We start from the raw sequence: 21,692 nt of genomic DNA, 5'->3' as shown, positions 1-21,692 counted from the left end.
CTTTCCTTTGTATGTGATCTTATTTCTTTCTCTGGCTGCTTTTACTAGTCTGTCCTTATCCTTGATCTTCACCATTTTAATTACTATATGTCTTGGTGTTGTCTTCCTTGGGTCCCTTGTGTTGGGAGATCTGTAGATCTCCATGGCCTGAGAGACTATCTCCTTCCCCAGATTGGGGAATTTTTCAGCAATTATCTCCTCAAATACACTTTCTATCCCCTTTTCTCTCTATTCTTCTTCTGCTGCCCCTATATAGTGAATATAGTTGTGTTTGGATTGGTCACAGAGTTCCCTCAATATTCTTTCATTCTTAGAGATCCTTTCTTCTCTCTGTGCCTCAACTTCTTTGTATTCCTCTTCTCTAGTTTCTATTTCATTTATCGTCTCCTCCACCATATCCAATCTGCTTTTAGTACCCTCCATTGTGCTCTTCAACGATTGGATCTCCAACAGGAATTCATTCCTGAGTTCTTGAATATCTTTCTGTACCCCCATGAGCATGTTTTTTATTTTTAATTCCTTTTCAGAAAGAGTCATGAGGTCCATGTCATTTAAATCTTTCTTGGGAGTTGTATCAATAATTTTACTGTGGACCAGGTTCCTTTGGTGTTTCATATTTGTATATGGCACCCTCTAGTGTCCAGAAGCTCTTCTTTGGAGCTGCTTAGCCCCTGAAGCAATGTCATGGGTTGCAGGGAAGCGGTATTGGTGCCTGGGGGGAGGAAAGAGCTGTTTCCTGCTTCCCGGCTACTTGTCTGTCTCCATTGCCTGAACCAGTGGGCCAAGCACAGAGGTATAAGCTTTTGTCCCAGAGCAGCCAGATCTGGATCCCTGCTTTCCACAAGCTGCTAGAATCTCAGTCTCCCCAGGAATTCTGCCTGTCTTAGCTTTCCAACCCTGTAATCATGAGAGTATCATGAAAGCACCATGAAATGTAGGTTTGAGCTCTCAGAGCAGATCTCTGGAGTTAGGTATTCCGCAGTCCCAGGCCTCCACTCCCTCCCCGCTCTGTTTCTCTTCCTCCTGCCAGTGAGCTTGGGTGGGGGAAGTGCTTGGGTCCCACCTGGCCACAGCTTTGGTACATTACCCTGTTCCGTGAGGTCTGCTCTTTTCTCCAGGTGTAGGCAATCAGGCGCAGTCCTCTTTCCTGTTGCTTTCTCAGGGTTAGTTGTATTAATTATATTTTTGTATTATATGCAGTTTTAGGAGGAAGCCTCTGTCTTACCTCTCATGCTGCCATCTTTAATCCGCAGGATAGTTTTATTACAGGAATGAAAATATCACTCAATTTATTTGTGAGAGATACATAGGGTCTCTTTAATACACCCAATCATCTGATTTTGGTATGCAGAATTTGGACGACTTATTCTGATCTGTCCCTGTGTCCTGGCCACCAATTTCACACAGTTGAATTCCAGCTTCCTTCAACCTCTCTCAGCCATCTCCACTATAAAGCCTTTCTTCGTCTGTCTCCCATCAGAGGAGCGCCACGGCAGAAGGTCACACTGCGGAGGTAGGGACCCAGGAAGTCACTTTCCTACAGGATCTCACCTATAGGGCCCAATACACCTTTCAGGTACACCATTTTCTGGGCTCATTTTCACTTCACATACACATGAATTGAGAAAAAACATGAAATAGCAAACAGACATGGGGCTCAGAATAGGAGTGGAGTAAATAAGAGGGGTGCACTTAATAGTGAAGCACAAAATTCTCCTGCTTTCTTTGGCAGCTCCTGTTGGTCCATCCAAATGTATTCTCTACTGTTAACTGTACTTTAATCATGGAGAAAAGCACACATCTGATGCTTTTCTTGCCTCACAATTGCCACCTTATTTAAATATACGTTCCTGGTTTGAAAAACAAATGTAAAGCTTTAATGTCATGGAACAGTCAGTAGGGTTAGCTCAGATTTACAGAAAGGCAGCTGCAAATTTGTCTGTTAGTTCAAACTTGTCAAACTGTCAAAAGTTTCACTGGATTTTTGCATTGTTGCCTGCTAACGATAGCATAACAGGTGCGGTATTTTTTGTCTCAGGAGAAAATGTAAAAGACGTATTTTGAAAACATTTGATAGTTGATGTGCTTTGGGTTCACCTTGCTGTACATACACTTATGGCCATTAAATGAACTCTCTTTTATGAAGATAAGGGACTTTTTAATCTGAGAATGTTTTGGGGTTCGACTTCTATTTTCACTTGGGACAAAAAAATAGGCTTCAGGGGTGACAAACCATCTCTGAGTAGGATGTGTTGCTAGGAAATCATGATCACAGTATGATTTTTTCCCCCATTCCACACCTACTGTCCAAGATATTTCTTTGGATTCAGTCTTACACACTTCACTTGACTTGAAATTCTCCTAAGGATGCTTTGGAGTTGTATTTCTAGTGCCACCAATCAACTTCACTTGCTGATTCAATAATCCAGAGTTAACACTTTGGCCTTACTGTAGTGTTAATGGTGTAGCCACTATGTTTCAAGCAGGGTTTGTTTTATTAAATCAATCAAATCAGAGTCACCTTAAGGTTTATCCTTTATGTTTTACTGAGCAGAAAAATAATTACATTAAAATAAATTCGATCAGATGTTTTCATACTTAGACTAGCAAGTTAAAGATAATTAAGCCTACATAGGAATTATCCATAAGCCTTGTGTCTGTGTACCCTAAAAAGTGCTATAAAATCTCTCATCATGTTTCAGTGATTAGTTGCCTATATTTAAGCTTTTCTTAAGTCCAGGGAATTTGTAACATCATGATATGGTCTGCTAAGTAACGTAAACATTTCTTCTGAGAACTCAGCTCCTGTTCCTAAGACATTCAGGTGTTAGGTCCAGAATGGAATAGGAAAAAGTACCTGCCATCCTAGGTTCCTAATCTGGTGACATTAATTATCTCTTTTCTATTGAAGATGCTAAATTACAGTTACTCTATATATGAGTAGACTTTTCTCTTCAATGGCATGATGAATGGCTACATAGTTGTGCCAGGAGCACATGCATTACATTTTGAACAAACCTTTTTCTATCAAATGGCATGTCTGACTCTGCTGTTACTGTAATGGCTGTAGGAAAAATACAGTGTATACACTACTCATTTCAAATGGCTTAATCAATATACCTGGAAATTGCAGGAAAGTAATGCATTGTATGTGATAGACATGTAGCATCAGATGAAAATCTTTTGATTATTAGTATTTTCAATAAAGGGGAAAACTAATAATGTTATTAAAGCACATGGTACTTGTATAATCAAGGAAAGTTTCCCTAGCAACAATAATTATATGAGCCTCTTAGAACTTCCTCCTCTAATTATCTGTTATATTAGTAGATGCATATCACCATCCTTTAGGGAACACTTAAAAACATAACGAGACACTGTTATAATGAAGATATATATATACACACACATGTTTATGTGTGTGTGCATATATATCTCTATAAATAGAGGTAAATTCTCAAATGACATGGTTATATATCAAAGTGTGGATGTCTTTATAATGAAAACAAAACTATTTACAATTAATATTTTCTCACTATAAACAATATGGAGTTAAGAGAATTTATGGACTGTATCCACGAACCATTCATAATCAGTGTCAACAGCTCAATATACAGGATCAAGAATCACAGATCTCAGTGTTAGAAGGGGCCTTAAGGGCTGTTTGATTAATATTTTACCATTTCAAAAATGAGGCAGCTGAGACTTCAAGAAATTAAGTGAGTTACTCAAGGTCACTGTGCTGTGAATGCACACACACACACAGTCATCCCTCTAATGGACAAGATGGCCACATGCTATAGGATAGCCTGAAAACAAATATCCTTATAATAAAGCTTATGGGATCTTCAGGAACTAACCCTGGTTTGATGGGGCATCAAGGATTGTAAACCATATGATTTCTGTGGCATAGCAAAGAGTATGTTCAGAAATATGTCAGGGCCTAATGTTCCATATTTCTCTGATCAATCCATTTCTAAGATACAGTATAATAATAAGAAGGGATTACAGTAGAGAAGGGCAAGAGTTGTCCTGTGTGAATGCTTACCTTCTATGAATTTTGCTGTCAGTTATATGCAAGTAACAATAGACAGAGTGGCTCAGAGGAAGTTTCATGAAGAAGAGAGGAATATAAAGCTCTAAACTCTGCTTTAATGCTCCCCCTCAAATACTAAGTGACCAAGAGAAGCCATATTGTATAAAAGAAATACAGCGGATGTATTTTGCAATGTTTATATTAGAGGTTAGGGCGCATATATTTAGTATGGGCTAAATGTTATTATTGAGATTTCATGGCAAGGAGTTGTATTTTATGGGAGCATGATTTGACCTGTGGTATATCCAAATCTAAACCACGTTGTAACACCCTTCTATTGTGTCCCCCTTGAGGTTTTTAAAGACTAATGAATCAACGTTTGTGAAGTACCATGAGGCCGTCAGGTTAAAGAACCTGTAGTAAGTATATCAATTCAGCGCCACTCACAACACTCAATGTACCTAGAAAACAGACTGAAAATAACCAGTAAACCATTCATTGCTGTCCCGTTGGTAGCAGAGCAGCACAGTTAACATGCTAACAGCTAAGCTTCTGTGCTTAGAGGAAGAAAAGGATCAATGGCAAAGAGCATATCCACCTTTGAAATGACATGATCCATTATAAGAATCAGATGTTAAATTGCTTCCTGTACTAAGCGCACTCAATTAAGTCCGCACAGTGAGATCATCTCGATGGTTAAATATGCTCTGTGGGAACAACCTTTATGGAGCTTAAAAATCACAGAAGGACTACTCCTACCATGACACTGGAGATTTGGAAGGCATTTCATTCCCTTATTTTTTCAATTTGGAAGCCTTTTGCTCGGGAGGCTGCTGCATTTTGGGTCATATCTGTTCACCCTTTTGCTTCTTTCAGCAAGAAATGCTTCTTTTTCTACTGGGTCCAGAATGGATAAATATGACTTCAGTCCAGGATCTCTGGACAAAAATGCATCATTCATGCACTTCATATTTGATGCCCTTCATCTCCTTGAACTTTCCCCTTTCAGTAGCCTACCCTGTTCACCTGAGGCCCTGCTCCTTGTCTAACTCTTCCTTCTTCCTTTGGTAGGGGTAAAGGTAAAGGGCTGAAAGGAATACTAAATATGGAATGAAATCAACAGACCTGGTTTCTATTTGCTGGTTTCTAACTAGCCAGGTATATGGTCTTGCACAAGTTATTTAACCTCTCTGGCCCTCAGTTTCCTTCTGTTTCAAAAATTTGTATGTTCTTGGATGTTGTTTATTGCCTGTTTCTCCATCCAGACTGCAAGCTCCACTAGCACAGGAATCTGGGTCTTCCTCACCAATGTTATTCCAAGAGCCCAGCATGTAGCACACAGTAGGTGCTCAGTGAAATTTGCTTTATTATGTGAACATTTCATATTTCCACTAGTGGTGTTACCATGCATTCAGTCTCCCAATGTAGAAATTGCTGAGTCAGTGAAAATTCCCACCTCCCCTTACTCTTATACAGTAACCAAGTACTATTTCCTAGACTCTCTCCAGTCTGTCCCTTCCTTCCATCTGTGCTTAAATTCCCATATATCAAGTTTTCATCATTTTTACTGCGTTCTCTAAACTATTGTCAGAGTGATCTTCCTAAAATACAAACATGCTTATGATATTAACTTCCTTAAACCCCTTCAGTGGCTTTCCCATTGTCTTCAGGATCACATCCAAACTCCTAGGTGTGGTATATAGGCCCCTTCATGACCTGTGAAGTCTTCTGTGACCACCTCCTAGGCCTTCAGATAAGGAATGGTTAAATACACCTTAACCATGGCATTTCTCTCTTGGCATGGCACTTAGTGAAAGATATTTTACATCTCTGTTCACATTTGTCTCCCCAACTTTATATGTGCTTCATATAAAGTATCCAACTGCTTTGCATTCTGATGCGGACATTATAGGAGCTCAATAAATGTTTGGTAAATGAATAATTAAATTAGGAGGTAGACTCACACTCCTAGGAGCAAACTGCTTAACCTCTCTGTGCGTCGGTGAGTGTTAGAAGCCTTAGGGATGGTGAGGCAGGCAGACTAGGGGCCACTATGTTTGGGAAACATCAAACCAGCTATCTCTACACTTTCTTCCAGACTGAATCTTCTATGGAGCTCTCATTTTTTTCTCCTCATTTGATTTTTTTTTCGGTCAGTAAGGGTAGTTTGAGGTGAGGGAGGATTATGGTAGGGTTTAGGGAACTTCATCTGGAAAAGAGGGAAGGAGGATGGGTGTAGAGGCATGTTCATAATTAGCCTTTTCCCCCTCTTCTGCACAATTTTCTTCTTTGCCAGCAGGACTGGTGCATGTCTGTGCCTATTAGGTTGGAAGAGTGGGCTGGGGAAGAAAAACTCTCAGTAATTGAATTTAATGTCAATTCACTGGAAATACAAATATTTGAATTTTTGTAACTGGTGAGTAGTATATTACCAGGAATTTTACCCAATTCTGAGGCATCAGGAAGGCCACATAAGGGGAGTGAGTAGCCTGAGGGAGAGACTGTATGATACAGAAATACTATTCAACCAAGAAGTGTTTACTAAGTCATATATAGACACAGAAATAGGCGTGTTTTCGACTCAATTTAAGAACACTTCCATGGTAAATATACTAAATATTGGTGTTCTCTAGGGTTCTGACTTTCTCCATTCTCATTTTCCATACTCTTCTTGGACAATAATGTGCATTCATAAGGTCTGACCTATATCCCAGATATTTGTCTTTGGTTCAGGATTCTCACTTATATAAATTTCATTCTTGACTATCAATCCCTCACTGACTATATCCCCCTGAATCTTGTGCAGACACCGCCAACTCAGCACATCCACAACTGAGCTCACCATGTCTGCCCTTCTTCACGAAACTGGCTTTTTCAACTTGGCTTTTTCTCTTTAGCTGGTAGCACTTCCTTTTACCCAGTTACCTGAAGGGCCTATCCCCGGCTCCTCGCTTGTTCAGCTCCCATTGTAACTCCTCTCTGCTCTGTCCCCACCTTGCCACTCTTACAGATACAGGTTCAGTTCAGGCCCTCCCCGCCATCTCACTCCTGGCCTACTCCAATAACCACGCTGCCTTTGTCTCGGATGTTCCTGTACCATTCCCTCCAATCACTCCTCTCAGTTGCTGGCAGAGTGGTACATCTAAAATGCAATTGTTTTAAACCACTAAGCAGCTTCCTATTGTATCAAGAAGAAATGCAAATTCCTTAGCATGGTATATAAATCCAGTTTCCTGTGCTCTGATCCCTGCCAATCTCTCTGATTTTATCTCCTGGATTCCTAGGCTGCAGTTATATCTGATGATTTGCAAGTCCCCAAATGGATCATTTGGATTCATATCTCTATTTATTTAAGTTACTCCATCTGCTTGGAATGTTCTTTCCTCTCTTGTCTGCCTGATGAACATGTGACCATCTTTCTAGTGTTCATTCAAGTGTTAAGACTTCTCCAAAGTCTTGCCTGACTGTAGGGCCTCTTCTCATAGAAAAAACAAGCTGCTCCTTCTTTGTATCTTGTGGCACAGGGCCAGGACAGAGTCCAACAATGATACTTTTTTAAACATGGTGAGTTTGGTGATGGGCCCCTAGGACAGTACAGTATAGTGGTTAAATGGATGGAATGTGAAGCCAGAATATTTTAGTCAAATTCTGACTCTGATACCTGTTATATGTGTGACTTAGAGCAAGTTATTTAACCTCTCTGGGCCACAGTTTCCTCATCTGTAAAATGGGGTATCCATCTCACACAGTCATCATGAAGATTAAGTGAATATGTATATACCACTTAGAATAGTGTCTAATACATAATAATTGTTCTGCAAGTGCATGCTCTAATATTAATACCAATATGAATATTATAATTTGAAACTTGAGGTTCTAGGCCATGATAATATATCTGACACATGGAAGAATGGAAGGTGTTAAATAACATTTAGTAAATAAGTTAATAATCAGGTTAGAGCCATACTACACAGTCTAATAATACCCAGCTACTTCCCTTTCTAAACCCTCTTCTAACTTGCTCAGTGCGTCTCCTCCACTAGACTATAAGCTCCTTTGTGCAAGGACCACATTCATCTTATTCACCACTATATGCCCATCACTGAGCGCTATGCCACACATGCATATATTTGCTAAATGTGTAAATGATTCTTAAGATTTGCATTTTAGTTATTACTACATTGTCTTTAGCATTTTAATCATTGTGAATTGCAAAATGCAGTCTTCTCTCCCATATTACTTCTATGTGAGGCAACAATATTTTGTACAGCAAAGTATTATATGAGAATTAATTCTCTCAACAGAGGGATTCTTCTGTTTCTTTATAGCATAGGATTGCAGATTTTTTGTGGCTCCTAAACTAATTCAGTGGCATAAAAAGTCTCACAGAGGACCTGTCCTTCCTGCTTATCACATGTCATTTTACATCCTCAACAAAATTTAACAAAAGCAGAGGCTTTGTAGGAGTTATTATTTATCAGTCTTATTCATTTAATGAGCACATGGCCTAAGGATAAGAAAAAATAAAATATAAGGAATGACCCATTATTTTTACTGTAGGTGGAAAAACAAGTCATGTGCACAAATACCTACATCACAATGTCCTTTTTACTCTCTAGCAGTGAGTATGGTTGGATTTCAGAGGATCCTGTTGATGGGATCAGAAAAAGTTTTATAGAATGACTAAAACTGTAGTTGGTCTTGGTAGATGAGTTGGATTTTCATAGGTGAGAAGGTAACAGCATTCCATGCTGAGGAAAGGACATGGAGCAAGGGTGAATATATAATATTTTGGGGGTAAAGGAGAGCATACAGATTACTTTGGCAGGAGGAAGGATTTATGTAGGAAGCAGAAGTAGAAGATAAGCTGGAGATAGAGATTTGGAATAGTTTGTAGTGGGCTTTTAATAACAGATGAGGGAGGCCATCTGAAGTTTACCTATAGACAATGGAGAACTGTGGATGATGTCATGGTGGGGGATAGCAAAAGGAAAGCGGAGTTGTGGGAAGAGTAATTGGGCAGCCCTATGACAGTATGTAAATAGAGTGGAGTTCCGAGGCTCAGGTGTGTTTTTAAGTGATGAGACACCCAATGGAAATATTCAGCAGAAGGTTAGAAATGAAGAATTATTCAAGTTTGGGAGAGATCTAGATCTGAAGTAGTCCATATAATGGATAGTAGGCGACAGAAAAGGGTGAACTAACTACAAGAGAATACAGAATGGGGACAGTGGTTCAAGCATAGAACTCTGGCAATGAAAAATATGGCCAAAAAATAAGCAGTGTGTTTTACATGAAAAATCCAGTGAGATACTAGCCTAGGAAATTGGGAAGCCCTTTATGACCCATGAAGACATGCAGATCAGGCTTTAGTATTACCTTAAGGGAAAGACCAGTGAGAACCTGGGAGTGGGGGAAGGAGGAGAAGATAACGATAACGCCAATGTGCCTACCTGCTGAGCAGTCAGATCCAGTCCACTTGGGATCACAGCTGCACACTCCAGTGTCCAGAAGAAAAGTCCCGTGTCCTGAGCACTGCTCTTGACATATAGGAAGTGGAGTTTCACAGTTGACTCCTCCCCAGCCAGTAGAACAGTGACATTCTCCTTTTACACAGATGCCATGGCTGGAACACATCGGGTCTAAGCAGTCCTCTGATGGCCCAAAAGAGAAGAAGAAGGTTAAAATGGAACAGGTGTGGCCAGTACACCTTAGGATAATGAAACCTATACTCATATTGACTTCTTAATATTAAATCATTAATCTTGTTTTAATCGGGCATTAAAATGACTTATGCAAAAGCTGTGTTCAAACCCAGAAGGTTATTAACACTTAAAAATATACTAGGGTCTCATAAAGGTTGCATCCTAAATTTAGAAGAAGGAAACACACACATATGTTGTGTGAACCTGTGAGCAGTGTGTAGTACTCCCACACGAATGAATGCGTGGACCAGTGTGGGCCTTGAATAGGAAGGAATTCTTAGCTTTGTAAAAAAGCCCAAGAGTTTTTACCAAGTCATTCTTGTCTTTTCTGAAACTGGAATTGTAGCTCTGAGAAATGGCTTTCACCTGATGTGTCCAGCAGGGTTTATATATATGTAATATGTTTTTAAGGTTAGATTATTCAAGGTTGTGGATGAGGTGACTGCTGTTGTATGAAATCACACAATATAATCAATGTATTATACTATCTCATTGATTCCTTAGAAGCACTGAAAATGCAACCTTTTAAGCCTAATTAAAATTTTTCTTTTTCTTTGTGGCTTCTCACATCAGGACACTGTGATATAGTTATCAATGTTTTGGACTACCACAGATCCAATTCTCTTTGTCTCTGATTCTGTGAACCTGCAAATTTTATACACATACTTACAAATGTATAAGCTATTGTAGAAGTAGACCCATATGCCTGCCTTGGGGAAAACTGCTTTGTCCTTTTACTGAGTGACTGTTCCATGAGAAATGGGAAGATTGATTTCCAAATTTGTAGTCTTTGAAACACACATATCAGGTGCAACTAAAAAAAATCTTACCAATAAGGATGTATGCTTTTAATTACTTTCCCAGCAATGGAAACAGAATGATATAACCTGCCTTCATTTGCAAAACCGGCCTCGTTTTAAGACGTGGCTTGTGGTCATGGAACAGAGTAAGTCTAACTAAGCATTATTATAATTAGTGTTATTGCCATTATAATTAGCCCCTGATCTCAGGGTCATTAACACATTGTTTTCATACCTGAGCTAATCAGCAATAAATTCCAGAAGGTACATCTAATTTGATTTAGTTTGTTATTTAGAGGGAGAAGGCAAGTTAAAAGTACAGAATCTTGTTTTAGAAGGAGGCCATTTTGTTATGCTAAAAGACAACAATAATTTTAATAAGCAAATTGACATTCAACTTAATAGGGTTTTTTTATTAAAAGTCCACCTTCAATGAATAGGTGAGTCATACTTCAATCAGAGGCACAAAGTCATATGGTGGCCAGGCAGGTAGCAGACATAAATGAGATGGGCTGGATGTAAGAAAACAGAGTATATTGGGAGTGAACTGACAGCAAGTGTCCAGTTGAAAAGGAGCTGCCGTGATTTGGCTCCAGCTGTCACAGCGTAGGAATGTGGGGCCAGGGTTATCAGACTTTCTAGTTGCTCAAAAAATGCAAGAAATAGAGATCTTTCTAAATGACACTTCTCTAGTTTTAAATTGTGGCAAATAAGTCACATTAAACAACAAAAACACCACCATACCATCACCAGTTTGTGAACCAAACAAAATCAATCCATATGTCTAGTTCAGCCTGTGGGCTCCTGGTCTGTGATGCTTGGCTTAAAACACATTTTCTATTATATCTGAAAAATGTATACCATTAAATATGGTAGGCCTTTTTCCTTGTTATCTTGGTTATTCTACCAATTTTCTTAGAGACCCCTAGAAGGCAAATTTAAGCTAGGTCCTTTTGCAATTGCTCACAAATTTTAAATTGCAATGGTCTAAATTAACTAGGTTAAATATTTTTCATTGCAAATTGTAGATGTTGTGATTACCACTGTTTTGGTATATGTATGTGTATCTGTATAGCATCTGAATTTACAACTTAAATAGAATGACTGGGGTCGGGTTGACATAAAAACAATTTCCAAAAGTAACTCAGGAACTCTGGTGCCCTGTCTAGGCCTGGAGCCATCACTGGAACAATCTTCACACCAAAATTCTACTATTGCTAATAGGAGGTGGGCAACTAAACTCTTGGTTGCTCATGGAGCAGAATGAGATTAAACCCTTTAGAAGTCTTAATAAGTCATCTTTAAAAAGCAATTATAGTGCATTTTCAACAGCCTCTTTCTTGAACAACAGTTATGATGAGACCATCTCCCATGGTAATGGTTTAATATTATTTCAGAAATCAGACTTATTTGAGAAATGTGGCATGAAAAAGGTTTGATTACTAGTAAACTTATTATTTTCCTATGTTTGTCTTTAAATGATAGAATGACTGCCATTTAAAAATATGTTGTGTGTGTATGTGTATAATGGCTAAAGCTCCTTTGGGGTGAATTTTAATATAAAGGCAGTGCCTTGAAATTCATGAGAGGTAAGTTGGCTTCCTTAGGCATAGAGGTCAAGTTTTAGCATGAGGTGTGTAAAAATAAATAATATAAAGCAATAATAATAATGGTGATTACAAATCACTCCCAAAGAAAACATTCACGAAATGGTTCTAAATGTGCATATATTATTATTTTTATTATGTGCTTTAAAGTAAGATGTAGCCTAGTGCACTCTGTAATAATGAAGGCATATGAACTAACACTAAAATAATCAATATGGAATTTCTCCAGTCATAAAGAAGCATTAGAAATGAGGGGGGAAATGCCATTTTTCATTACTGCTCTGCAAGTGTCACGTAGTTAGCCTCAAGTTAATATTAGACTGTCCGAAGAAACATAAACATCCTTGACTCTAGTCCCCTGTTTCAAGCACCAAGGGCATGCTGAATATCTATGATTTGCAAAGACCACTTGCATCTCTACCAGAAGCATAGAATGATACGCTGGACAACACAGTGAGAAAAAAGCCTGAAGCAATAGATTAAAATGGTCCTCTGACCTTCCTCGCATATTTCTCCTTTGTATCCTGGCACACAGATGCAGACGCCCATGATGCAGGTGCCATGGCCAAAGCACGTTGGGTCAATACATTGCTCTTCGGGAACGTCGCATTCTGGCCCCTTCCAGCCATTTCGGCAGACACAGTGCCCTTTCTCGTATTCTCCATTCCCGCCACACAGCACAGGGCATGAATCTGAATGTTGGAAAATCAACTTGTAATGTTCTTATAATGCTTTTTAAAATCTCCAAAGAGCAATTCTCCATTGATTCTTGTATAATATTTAAGGCAAAAAATTCTACTATTTCTGTCTTAGCTTCTATTAAATAGGAACATGTTTGTGATTACACACAGAATTTTCCTCTTATGGGACTGGGGAAGAGATAAATTATAAAAATATCTCGAGTGGAGAAATTATTTCAAGTGTTTGCTTTTGATTCCAGCATCCTCTTAGACAGTAATTATTGTTATTTTCATCACCATCTTATTTTAAGGTAGGGGTCTTCTCTCTAGGGCTTTGGTTTTTCAAGTAGATATATGTTACTATTAGGAAGAACAACCCTAAAATTTAAAAAACTAATACACTGGGAGTCATTCATATTATAAAATGTTATCTCTAGAAAGTTGTACATTACTGATGCCGAACAGATGTCTGCTCCCATCACACATGGCACGGTCCTTTATTAGAACACTTCCTCTACTTTATCACTGTTGTATCCCAGTTAAAACTACAGGCTCCATGAGGGTATATAGGGTAGGACCTGTAAGTAACTTCACTGAAAAGGTATATGAGGGTAGGACCTGTACTATCTGTCTTATTTATTTTTTAATACCAGCCATCATCTGCAACATAAGCCTCACTACCTCAAGATCTATCATGGAACTGGGAATCTAGCAAGTGCTGTAGCATTCTCTGTTGAACAGAATTTAAGCTAAAGAAACTGAGTGGCTGAGCAACCTGAGACTGAAGTATTAGCAGGGCTAGAACTTGAAGAATACACTGAAAATGAGCAGAAAACATCTCTAAAGTACTATAACTGTAAGCCTATGGAAAAACACAGTGTGATTTACTTACAGCTTTTCAAGAATTAAAGTGGGAAAGTCTGGGAAACAATAAAGTTTGCCAAGTTTGACTTCTGACTTCCCAGTCTTTACTTTCTAGGCAACTTACCTGTTTGGCGATTGCCTACTCCTTCCAGTTTACACTGGTGTGCATAAGCAGTTACCCACTGTGCCCACTCTTAAAGTCCGTGTGCTATGAATTAGTTTATGAAGGAAATATAAGTCTCATGTAGAGGTTGGGCCATATGATCTGTACAAATTCCAGCTGTTCCATAACCTTGACTACATTATCTCACATCTCTGAGGTTGTTTCTTTGCCCATAAAACTGGGATAATAGTAGAAATTAGAAGCACCACAAAGCTATTGCTGCTATTGTTGCTGCTGTTACTGTCCTCCTCTTCCTTCTGCTACTGCTACTAATTCTGAATTCTCAAATGACATCTCTTCTCCTAATCAATCAGGAAACAAAACAACATTACCTCTAGCACAGTCAGGCCCAAGGAATCCTGGGAAACAATGACAATGGCCGGAGATACACTCTCCATTTCCATTGCAATTGGTCGAACAGTCATCCATTATTTCTATTAATAGAAAGAAAAAGAAAAAAATGGGTAAACTTCTGAGCTGTAAAGTTCTTATTTTTTTTTTAATTGCCAAGAACTCTGGACCTATAACAATCTTGCCTTCTACTGTCTGCAGAGCACTTACTATTTAAAATCGGGTACCAAAGATTTCTATAAGATGTCACATGCAGTACCAAATTATTAAAAGGCACCTGGATTTGCTGAATTGGCTATTCAAGAGTGAAACTGAAAACCAAGCTCAACTCTAAACTGCATAAAAGTCTAGATGAATCACATTCTTATGAGACACTCATGACAAAGCTAAAAATGTACTAGGACTATTTCTCAATGTACTAGGACATTTCTCAAAACTAAAACAGGCTTAAAAATGCAGCCCAGAAGACTAAGCCTATTGTTTATTTTTCAAATTTAGATTGTAGCAAACAAAAATTTCTTCTCAAGCACCTTAAAATATTTAATCTACTATCTTGACAGCTTAAATATGATAATCAGTATTTCATTTTCATTAGTAATTGACAATGGAACGCTTTTAAAGTAAGTGTTCATATTAAATTCACCATCACTAAAAGCGTTAGAACGTAAGCATTTTGCTGAGAAACGCTTTCTGCACCGTAAATGCTTATTAGTTCTCTGCCACTCATCTCCCTTCAAACCATTCTTAGAGAAGATCAGGTCTCAGGGGAATTAAGAAGGCTCTGAAGATGCCCATAGGTAGTTCTGGGGACATAAACATGAGCTTTTATGTTTCTTGTAAGTAACTTAACTGAAAAGGTATATAGTCATACAAAAGTCAGTCCCTGACAATGATATTACAAACTGTTTCTAGTTTAAAATTGTATTGGAGGACAGCAACATCAAAGTCCAAGTCCATGAACTATATTATACTGTGTATGCTTTACTCTTGCAGGTTTTTTTCCTATTATCTTCTCATTACTCTTTTCTGTAAGGTTTTCATACTTAGTACTCTTAGATTCTGAGTTTTATGTTCTAGTCCATTAAACTCATACTTCTCATACGTACCAGTTTTTCCTTTGCAATCCAAATTACCTACTTCATCTAGTTCCACTTGGATAAGCTATTTGAAGTTAGAAGGACATATTCTAGTATGTGGCCTTGGCATCTCCCACTGAGCCCTGAGAATTTATAATGAGGGCCAAAAAACAGTATTTCTGCAGTTGAGGCCTTTTGACCACATGTTTCAGTAGGACCACCTGAGGCACTTAAAATACAGATGCCTGGGCTTCACTCCAATCTCCTGAATCTGTCTCTTGAGGGATTCAGCCCTGCAATCTCCATTTTAACAAACAGCTCAGGGAACTCTGAAGATGCTCAAAGCATTAAAGCATTGAGAAGCAATGCCTCAACTAGTAAACTTCCATAGTTAGAGAACTTCTGTTCTAGACTTGCAGTTCTGCCTTGAGTAGAATAAAAGCAAGAGGAAGAAAGTAGTGTCTAGTCCTTGTTGGGGATTCTCAGCTGAAAAGGAATCCAGTGGCTGTGTGGATAGTCACCCTATTATCAGTCAGAGATTCTTCATCTTAGCCCATGTGAACATATCAGATAGCTTTTTTGCACATTTGTGATGGACTATTCTGATTCCTATATTAGAAGACTGAGTGAGTTAAGAAATTGAAACATGGCATTTGCTCAAGTACAATTGGGCTGGCAGGAATGTGGTATTTGACAAAGAACTAACCACTTCTAATACATTAAAACATTAGTTATTTTCAGAAAATCATTGATTTATTTAAAGGGTCATTGTAAGAGGCACAATGAGTCTTTTTTCTTTTTCATTCAAAGATGGCACAATTATTTCTCTATTTTCTACTTCTTGAGCTTTCTTGTACCAAACTGTAGTGGCAGTTCTTAAATCTACATTTGGATTTCCCTTGCCCTGGATGGTTAATAAGAAGCCATGGAGGAAGCTTTCCAAGGTAAAGATAGTTGAATTTAATTTCACACCAGCTCCTATTGACGACTTTATGGAAGCAGCCTGGTGGGAATGTAGCTATTGTAGAAGAAATGTTTAATAAAGTTTGCTATCAAAACAAATAAAAATCCCTACATTTTATTGACATAATTTAAAAGCTGTCCCTGGGTCCGCACTGCTGCACAGAGCTTAACATGAGCAATGCAAATGAGAAGAGAAGGCAATATATAGGAGGTTTTGGAAGCTGCCACCTCCACTGGGTGTCAAAGAGACACTGGGACAGCTTAGAGACTCCAGGAAGATGATGGCTACAGCAGAAACATAAATAACTAGTGATGAGAAAGAATGTGTTTTCCTATTTATGTTGGCCTCCAGGAAGCTTTGCTTTCTTTCTTTTTAATCCTACTTCAGAATCACTGCCTCGACTCCAGTTCGTTAGAGTTGAGACTCATGTCAGACTTCTCTGCTTAAAACCATTCTTAGGCTAGACTCCAAAGCCTCCTGGGATGTGCATCGCACTGATGATGGAATTTGCTCCTGGCAGGTTTTCTCATGGGAGACACTAAAGGCAGTGAATAATCATAGGGAATGAGTACTGTCTGAAGAGCATTGGCTTTGGAATCAGGCATACCAGGTGTCTGAAATCTCAGTTTTGCCACTTTCTGGCAGTGAGACTTTACCAAATTATTTACTCATTCCAAGCCTCTCTGTTTCCTTATTTATAATATAAATATCACTATACCTATTCTATCAGGGTTGTGATGAGAATCAAAGAAGAAAAGTGGATGTAAAGCATCTAGTGCTGTGCTTAGGGCCAAGTTGTCTCCAGAAATGGTATGTGTTATCATGTTACAGAAAAGGTTAGCTGAGATTGGGGGATATTGACAACTCTGTCCATACTGCGGCAAAACAATATATATTAACATACAGCAGTGGCTAGCCTACATTAGTCATTCAGTGAGAGTTGGTCATTAGTACTGTCTTCATTCTTATTGGTAGCAGGCCGAATATAGTTAAGATCTATCATCTGATTCTAACATTATCATAAAATAGACAATAAGCTTTTAGAACAGTTAAATTCATACCTTAATTTGTTTAATCAAACATATCAGTCTCTTTTTACTACGATTAAGATAAATTATAAAAACATTAAGAAATTAGTGGGGAGAATTTAGAGTAAATAACATATAACTTTGATTTTTTTTCAGAAATTTACTTCGATTCTCTTTAACTGGAATTGTAGGAGAAATGTTTCTGTTGCTTCTAATGTTAAAAAGACAACAGAAAAGTAAAGAAACTGACTCGTATAAGGCAAAAAGTAAGTATGTTATTGCATAAACTAACAGTCTCATGTCTGGATAATAGGAATTATATCTCAAAGGTTAAATTCTTTTTGGGAGGAAGTAAGGGACAGGAAAAAATCTCAAATCACATTTCTGGGTCTATTGATTTTTGAAAGGTTAATAATTTGTTGAGTGTTTTAACTTGAGCTTAGGGGTAAGGATGACAGGAAGAGAAAACCAAAAACATTTTAGGTCTTCTAATTGCTCAATTTCTTAGGAGAAACTCAACCTCTCATAACTTGTTGGCATCTGCATTACCCAAATGGGGCCCTCATAGAAAAATTTCAAGAATGGTGCTACCGTACCCATTGAATCTGTCCTACTGAGTCTGTGAGTCCCTAAACAGCGTCATGGCCTAAACAACATCAATTGTTTTTTCTAATTTAACAAATTCTTTGTCATTTGAACATGAAAGGTCAGTGGAGTTTTTCTCTAGAAGAAAAAATCATTGGTGCATTTCTACTGCATTTCTGAGTACTTTAGAAGAAAGTTTTTGATAATCTTATGACTGGAATACTGTTTTGTACTGACAAGGTCTTCAGCATGAAGTAAAAATAGAACATAATTGTTATAAAGAACAGATGGTATATCTATTAACAGTCTACACAGCTTTGTAAACATATGGTTGAACAGGTTAACTAAAGGATAAAGTGGTGAGAGTTGCACAGAAAACTGACAGCTGTAAAATATTTTCCCGTCTTTTAAAAGACATGTGTTTTAGGAAAATTCACCAATAGAATACTCTGTCTGTGGGTTGTTTACCTGCAGAGCTCTAAAATTGCTAAAGAGCTCAGCTTTAAAATTCACATAAAGGGTCATGGGGAAAAAATTCACCACCAAAAAAAAAAAAATGACAGGAGTGAGGTGTTTCTGATTAACAAGGGTGGAAGTGAGTAACAGTGTGTGTAGGTATTGTACAAAAGAGAACATGTTTTAAAAGACCCTGAGAACACTGAAAGAGCCATTGTGATCATTTTTTAAAACTAAAAAATTCTAAAAGAAAGGGCTTTGAATGGCCCATTGCTACCTTTAAGACTCTTCTCTAAATAACTCTTAGGTTGTATTTTGAAAGCTTAATGGTTCCAGAATCAGTTGTTCTAAAGAATTGAACTGGTGCTAGTTTTTCCATTTCAAAAGTTATTTAGTTGCACTTTCTTTTCTAATAGGTCTTGAATTAATAGAGCTTCTCTTGCTTATTCCCTTCTTTGCTAAAGTTGTTCATCTATGCAGCCTTGGTAATAATATTATCCAGGTAATTACTGTTGTTGGAAACAGAACGATGGGTGGGCAAGTATCCTACAATAGCAGCAAATAAAGGAGCATTTAAAAAATCTTAATCAGCATTTCATGACATGAATGACCACAACAATATAAGCCTTTCTCAGAGTGACATTTTGTGAAAAATGACTTGAAGGCAGAGTGAGCAAGAAGCTTAAACAGTGTTCGTATCGCTTTACTCACCGATTGTGTCTTTCTAAAGTGACACCGTCAATTCAAAATAATAGCCAAGGCAGCTTACCAATTGCTGTAGTTAACACAAATACTTGCTCCATCTTTTTTCCATCATTGTAAAATGCCAGATACCAAGGGCCTTGGTCCATGTATTCTATGAAACCTGTCTCTTGCAATGAGGTTAGGATCAGGTTCCGAGGGGAGTGCTGGCTGTCGTCAGAGCCCTTGGAGTCCTGCTTAACCAGCTGTTTTCCATCCATTAGTTTTACAAAATCAAACTGGAACAAACACAAACATCAAATATGAGCCACTACTTTCACTTCTACATTGACAAACATCTCTAATTTCACTTGCCCTGTTTCATACTTCTTTTTTTTGGAGGTGTAGGAAGCAGAAGATGAAGTTATTCATTCTTAGGTATATTATCCATTCTGAAATAACCCTGCTGGATAATTGTTATAAACCTTTCAATCTGAGTATTCAAAATTTTTGTTTAAAAATAAGGAAACCAAGAAATAGAAACAAATCTTGTTTACTATTATGCAAGAGAATCTTGATATTTTACTAAAATATCAGGGAGAAGATACTGGAAACCACACATTTCCAACAGAAATGTTACCACGACCTTGTTGACAAAAAGTTCTATGGTTTTTAACACAGATAAATGAATAGTCAACAATTTGAGTGCATTTATCATGATACTACCTTTGTGGTAGCATATTTAAAAATTCAAAGGATCCCCCTCCTTTTCTTCCTTAATAGGTGAACAAGCACATGATACATACTTCCTTGGACATTTTCTTTTTAAGAGTCACATTTAGTGACATTCTAATTCCCTGCCTATTCTGACCCAGAAAGTGAGGTTTGGACTAAAGTCATAGCTTTTGGGGAAAAAAAAGCAAACCCCAGGTAGTTATGGTCCCTTATGCTACTTTTTAGATGAAGCAGGGCCCCAAATGGGTTCATGAAGGGAAGAGAGAAGGGAATGAAAATGAGAGAAATGAGGTGGCTAAGGTTTATAGGAGGGTTTTGTATACCACTAAGTCATTACTAACAAGAGCAAGGAAACATTTCTATCTGCAAGACAAAACTTGCCTTTTTCTCTCATTTCCCTTATTGATTTCCCAGCATTCCTTCACTGGGACAAGGGGTCATGGTGTATGGAAGACTGAAGGGGTGTGGGCACAAAAATAAGTAAGATGAGGGGGCTGGGAAGGCTCATGATCATCCTGTCCCAGGAAACCAGAAGTCAAGCTGCAAGAATATTTCTTAAACTTCCTTTTCTCAATCTGCTCTGCTAACTGCTATTCCATATTTCTCGATGTTATTTTTTTCATGTGCTTGAATGTGATTATTTTGGGTATTTGCTCATTACAAAGACTACCCTCACCTTTAACTCCAACCTACTCTGCAAGTCACAAACCCTGAACTATTCATCCCACCACCCTCTACTCTCAAAGGGTCAAGAAATACCTAGCATATCAAATACCTGAGTGTGTGTAGGTGGAATGTTTCTTCTGCCATAAATTCCCAGCAGAGAGTCCTTGGCTAAAGAAATGTTGAATTTCAGATATATAGGATGGTGGATAGTAATCTGGAAGCGCCAGAATAAGCCAGGTGGAATGGTCTGCATGACCTGTGCACCAATGTCAACTTCTCCGGTGTCTATTGCCCGTCCCTTCTGAAACACTGGTTTTAAAGGTAAAGAAAATTACACATAATATTAATTTACAAAGCCATGATTTTTGGTTTCTCAAGAACACATAGATCAAAACAATTTACTAAGTAAGCTCTTTGTTCCTCCCCACCCCACCCATCAATCAAGGCTTTATCCAAATTAAGTATCTTCCCAGGAACCTTCCCTAACACACCACTACATTGGTCTCCCCATTCTCTTAAACTGCTATTACATTTATTTCCATCATTTGATTCATTTTTAACCATTATTTACTAAGTGCTATCTGGGTAGCTGCAAGGGATACAAAGATGAGTAAAATGTAGTTCTTGCTTTCAAAGAGCTTTGAATGTAAAAGAGAAAATAGGACAAGTATACAAATAACCACCTTGTAAAGGAAAATTAGTGCTTTTCAAAGGAGGGAAAAGCATTTGGTTGGAGGATGCTCCTCATTCCTAGCTGTCTTTAGCCCCTTTATCTTCTCTATTCTTCTCCTTAGCACTTAATCACCACCTAATATATCAGATGTTTTACTTATTTATTGTTTATTGCCTGTTTTCTCCCAATAGAATATAAGCCCATGAGACTGTGGCTGCTTTGTTCATAAAAGAATGTAGGCAAGTAGTATGTGATTAGTACATATTTATTCTGAATGAATGAATGAATCAGAAAAGGGCATTTATGAGAAGTGGTATTGAAGATGGACCTTAAAGGAGGGAGAGGATTCCAACAGAGTTGTTGGGAAGGTGTCCTACATGGAAGGAACAGCTTGAACCAAAACAAAGAGAAGGGAAACTATAAAGCTAAGGTGTAGGGTGTGTGCATATTTAGAGGAGCAGTTGGAGATAGGGTTGGAGGGAAAGGATGGCATCATATTCTATAGGACCTTGATGTTCTATAGGACCATATCCTATAGTGCCAGTCCTAAAAGGCTCACTTAGTAAAGAATGGAAAGCCATAAAAGGTTTTTAAGAAAAGGGGAGAGATTTGGGGATATTAG

The 21,692-nt window shown here is 38.1% G+C and overlaps 1 protein-coding gene across 3 annotated transcripts in view; it reads right to left on the bottom strand.

The window, feature by feature from the left end:
• The window catches only part of TENM1 (teneurin transmembrane protein 1), a 751,017-nt gene that overhangs the window by 217,224 nt on the left and 512,101 nt on the right, over positions 1–21,692 (bottom strand). For all 3 annotated transcript variants that reach the window (XM_037015442.2, XM_037015435.2, XM_037015446.2), the window contains exons 9-13: positions 20,507–20,706; positions 19,085–19,295; positions 14,188–14,289; positions 12,646–12,840; positions 9,490–9,690 (exon numbers count right to left, since the gene is read on the bottom strand). In XM_037015442.2, the coding sequence (XP_036871337.1) occupies positions 9,490–9,690; positions 12,646–12,840; positions 14,188–14,289; positions 19,085–19,295; positions 20,507–20,706 (909 nt within the window). The remainder of the gene's footprint in view (positions 1–9,489; positions 9,691–12,645; positions 12,841–14,187; positions 14,290–19,084; positions 19,296–20,506; positions 20,707–21,692) is intronic.

This window comes from Manis javanica, chromosome X (assembly GCF_040802235.1).
Source record: "Manis javanica isolate MJ-LG chromosome X, MJ_LKY, whole genome shotgun sequence".
In the NCBI taxonomy this organism is placed as follows: Eukaryota; Metazoa; Chordata; class Mammalia; order Pholidota; family Manidae; genus Manis; species Manis javanica.
The sequence above is the reverse complement of the archived record's forward strand: the minus strand, read 5'-3'. Positions and strand labels throughout refer to the sequence as shown.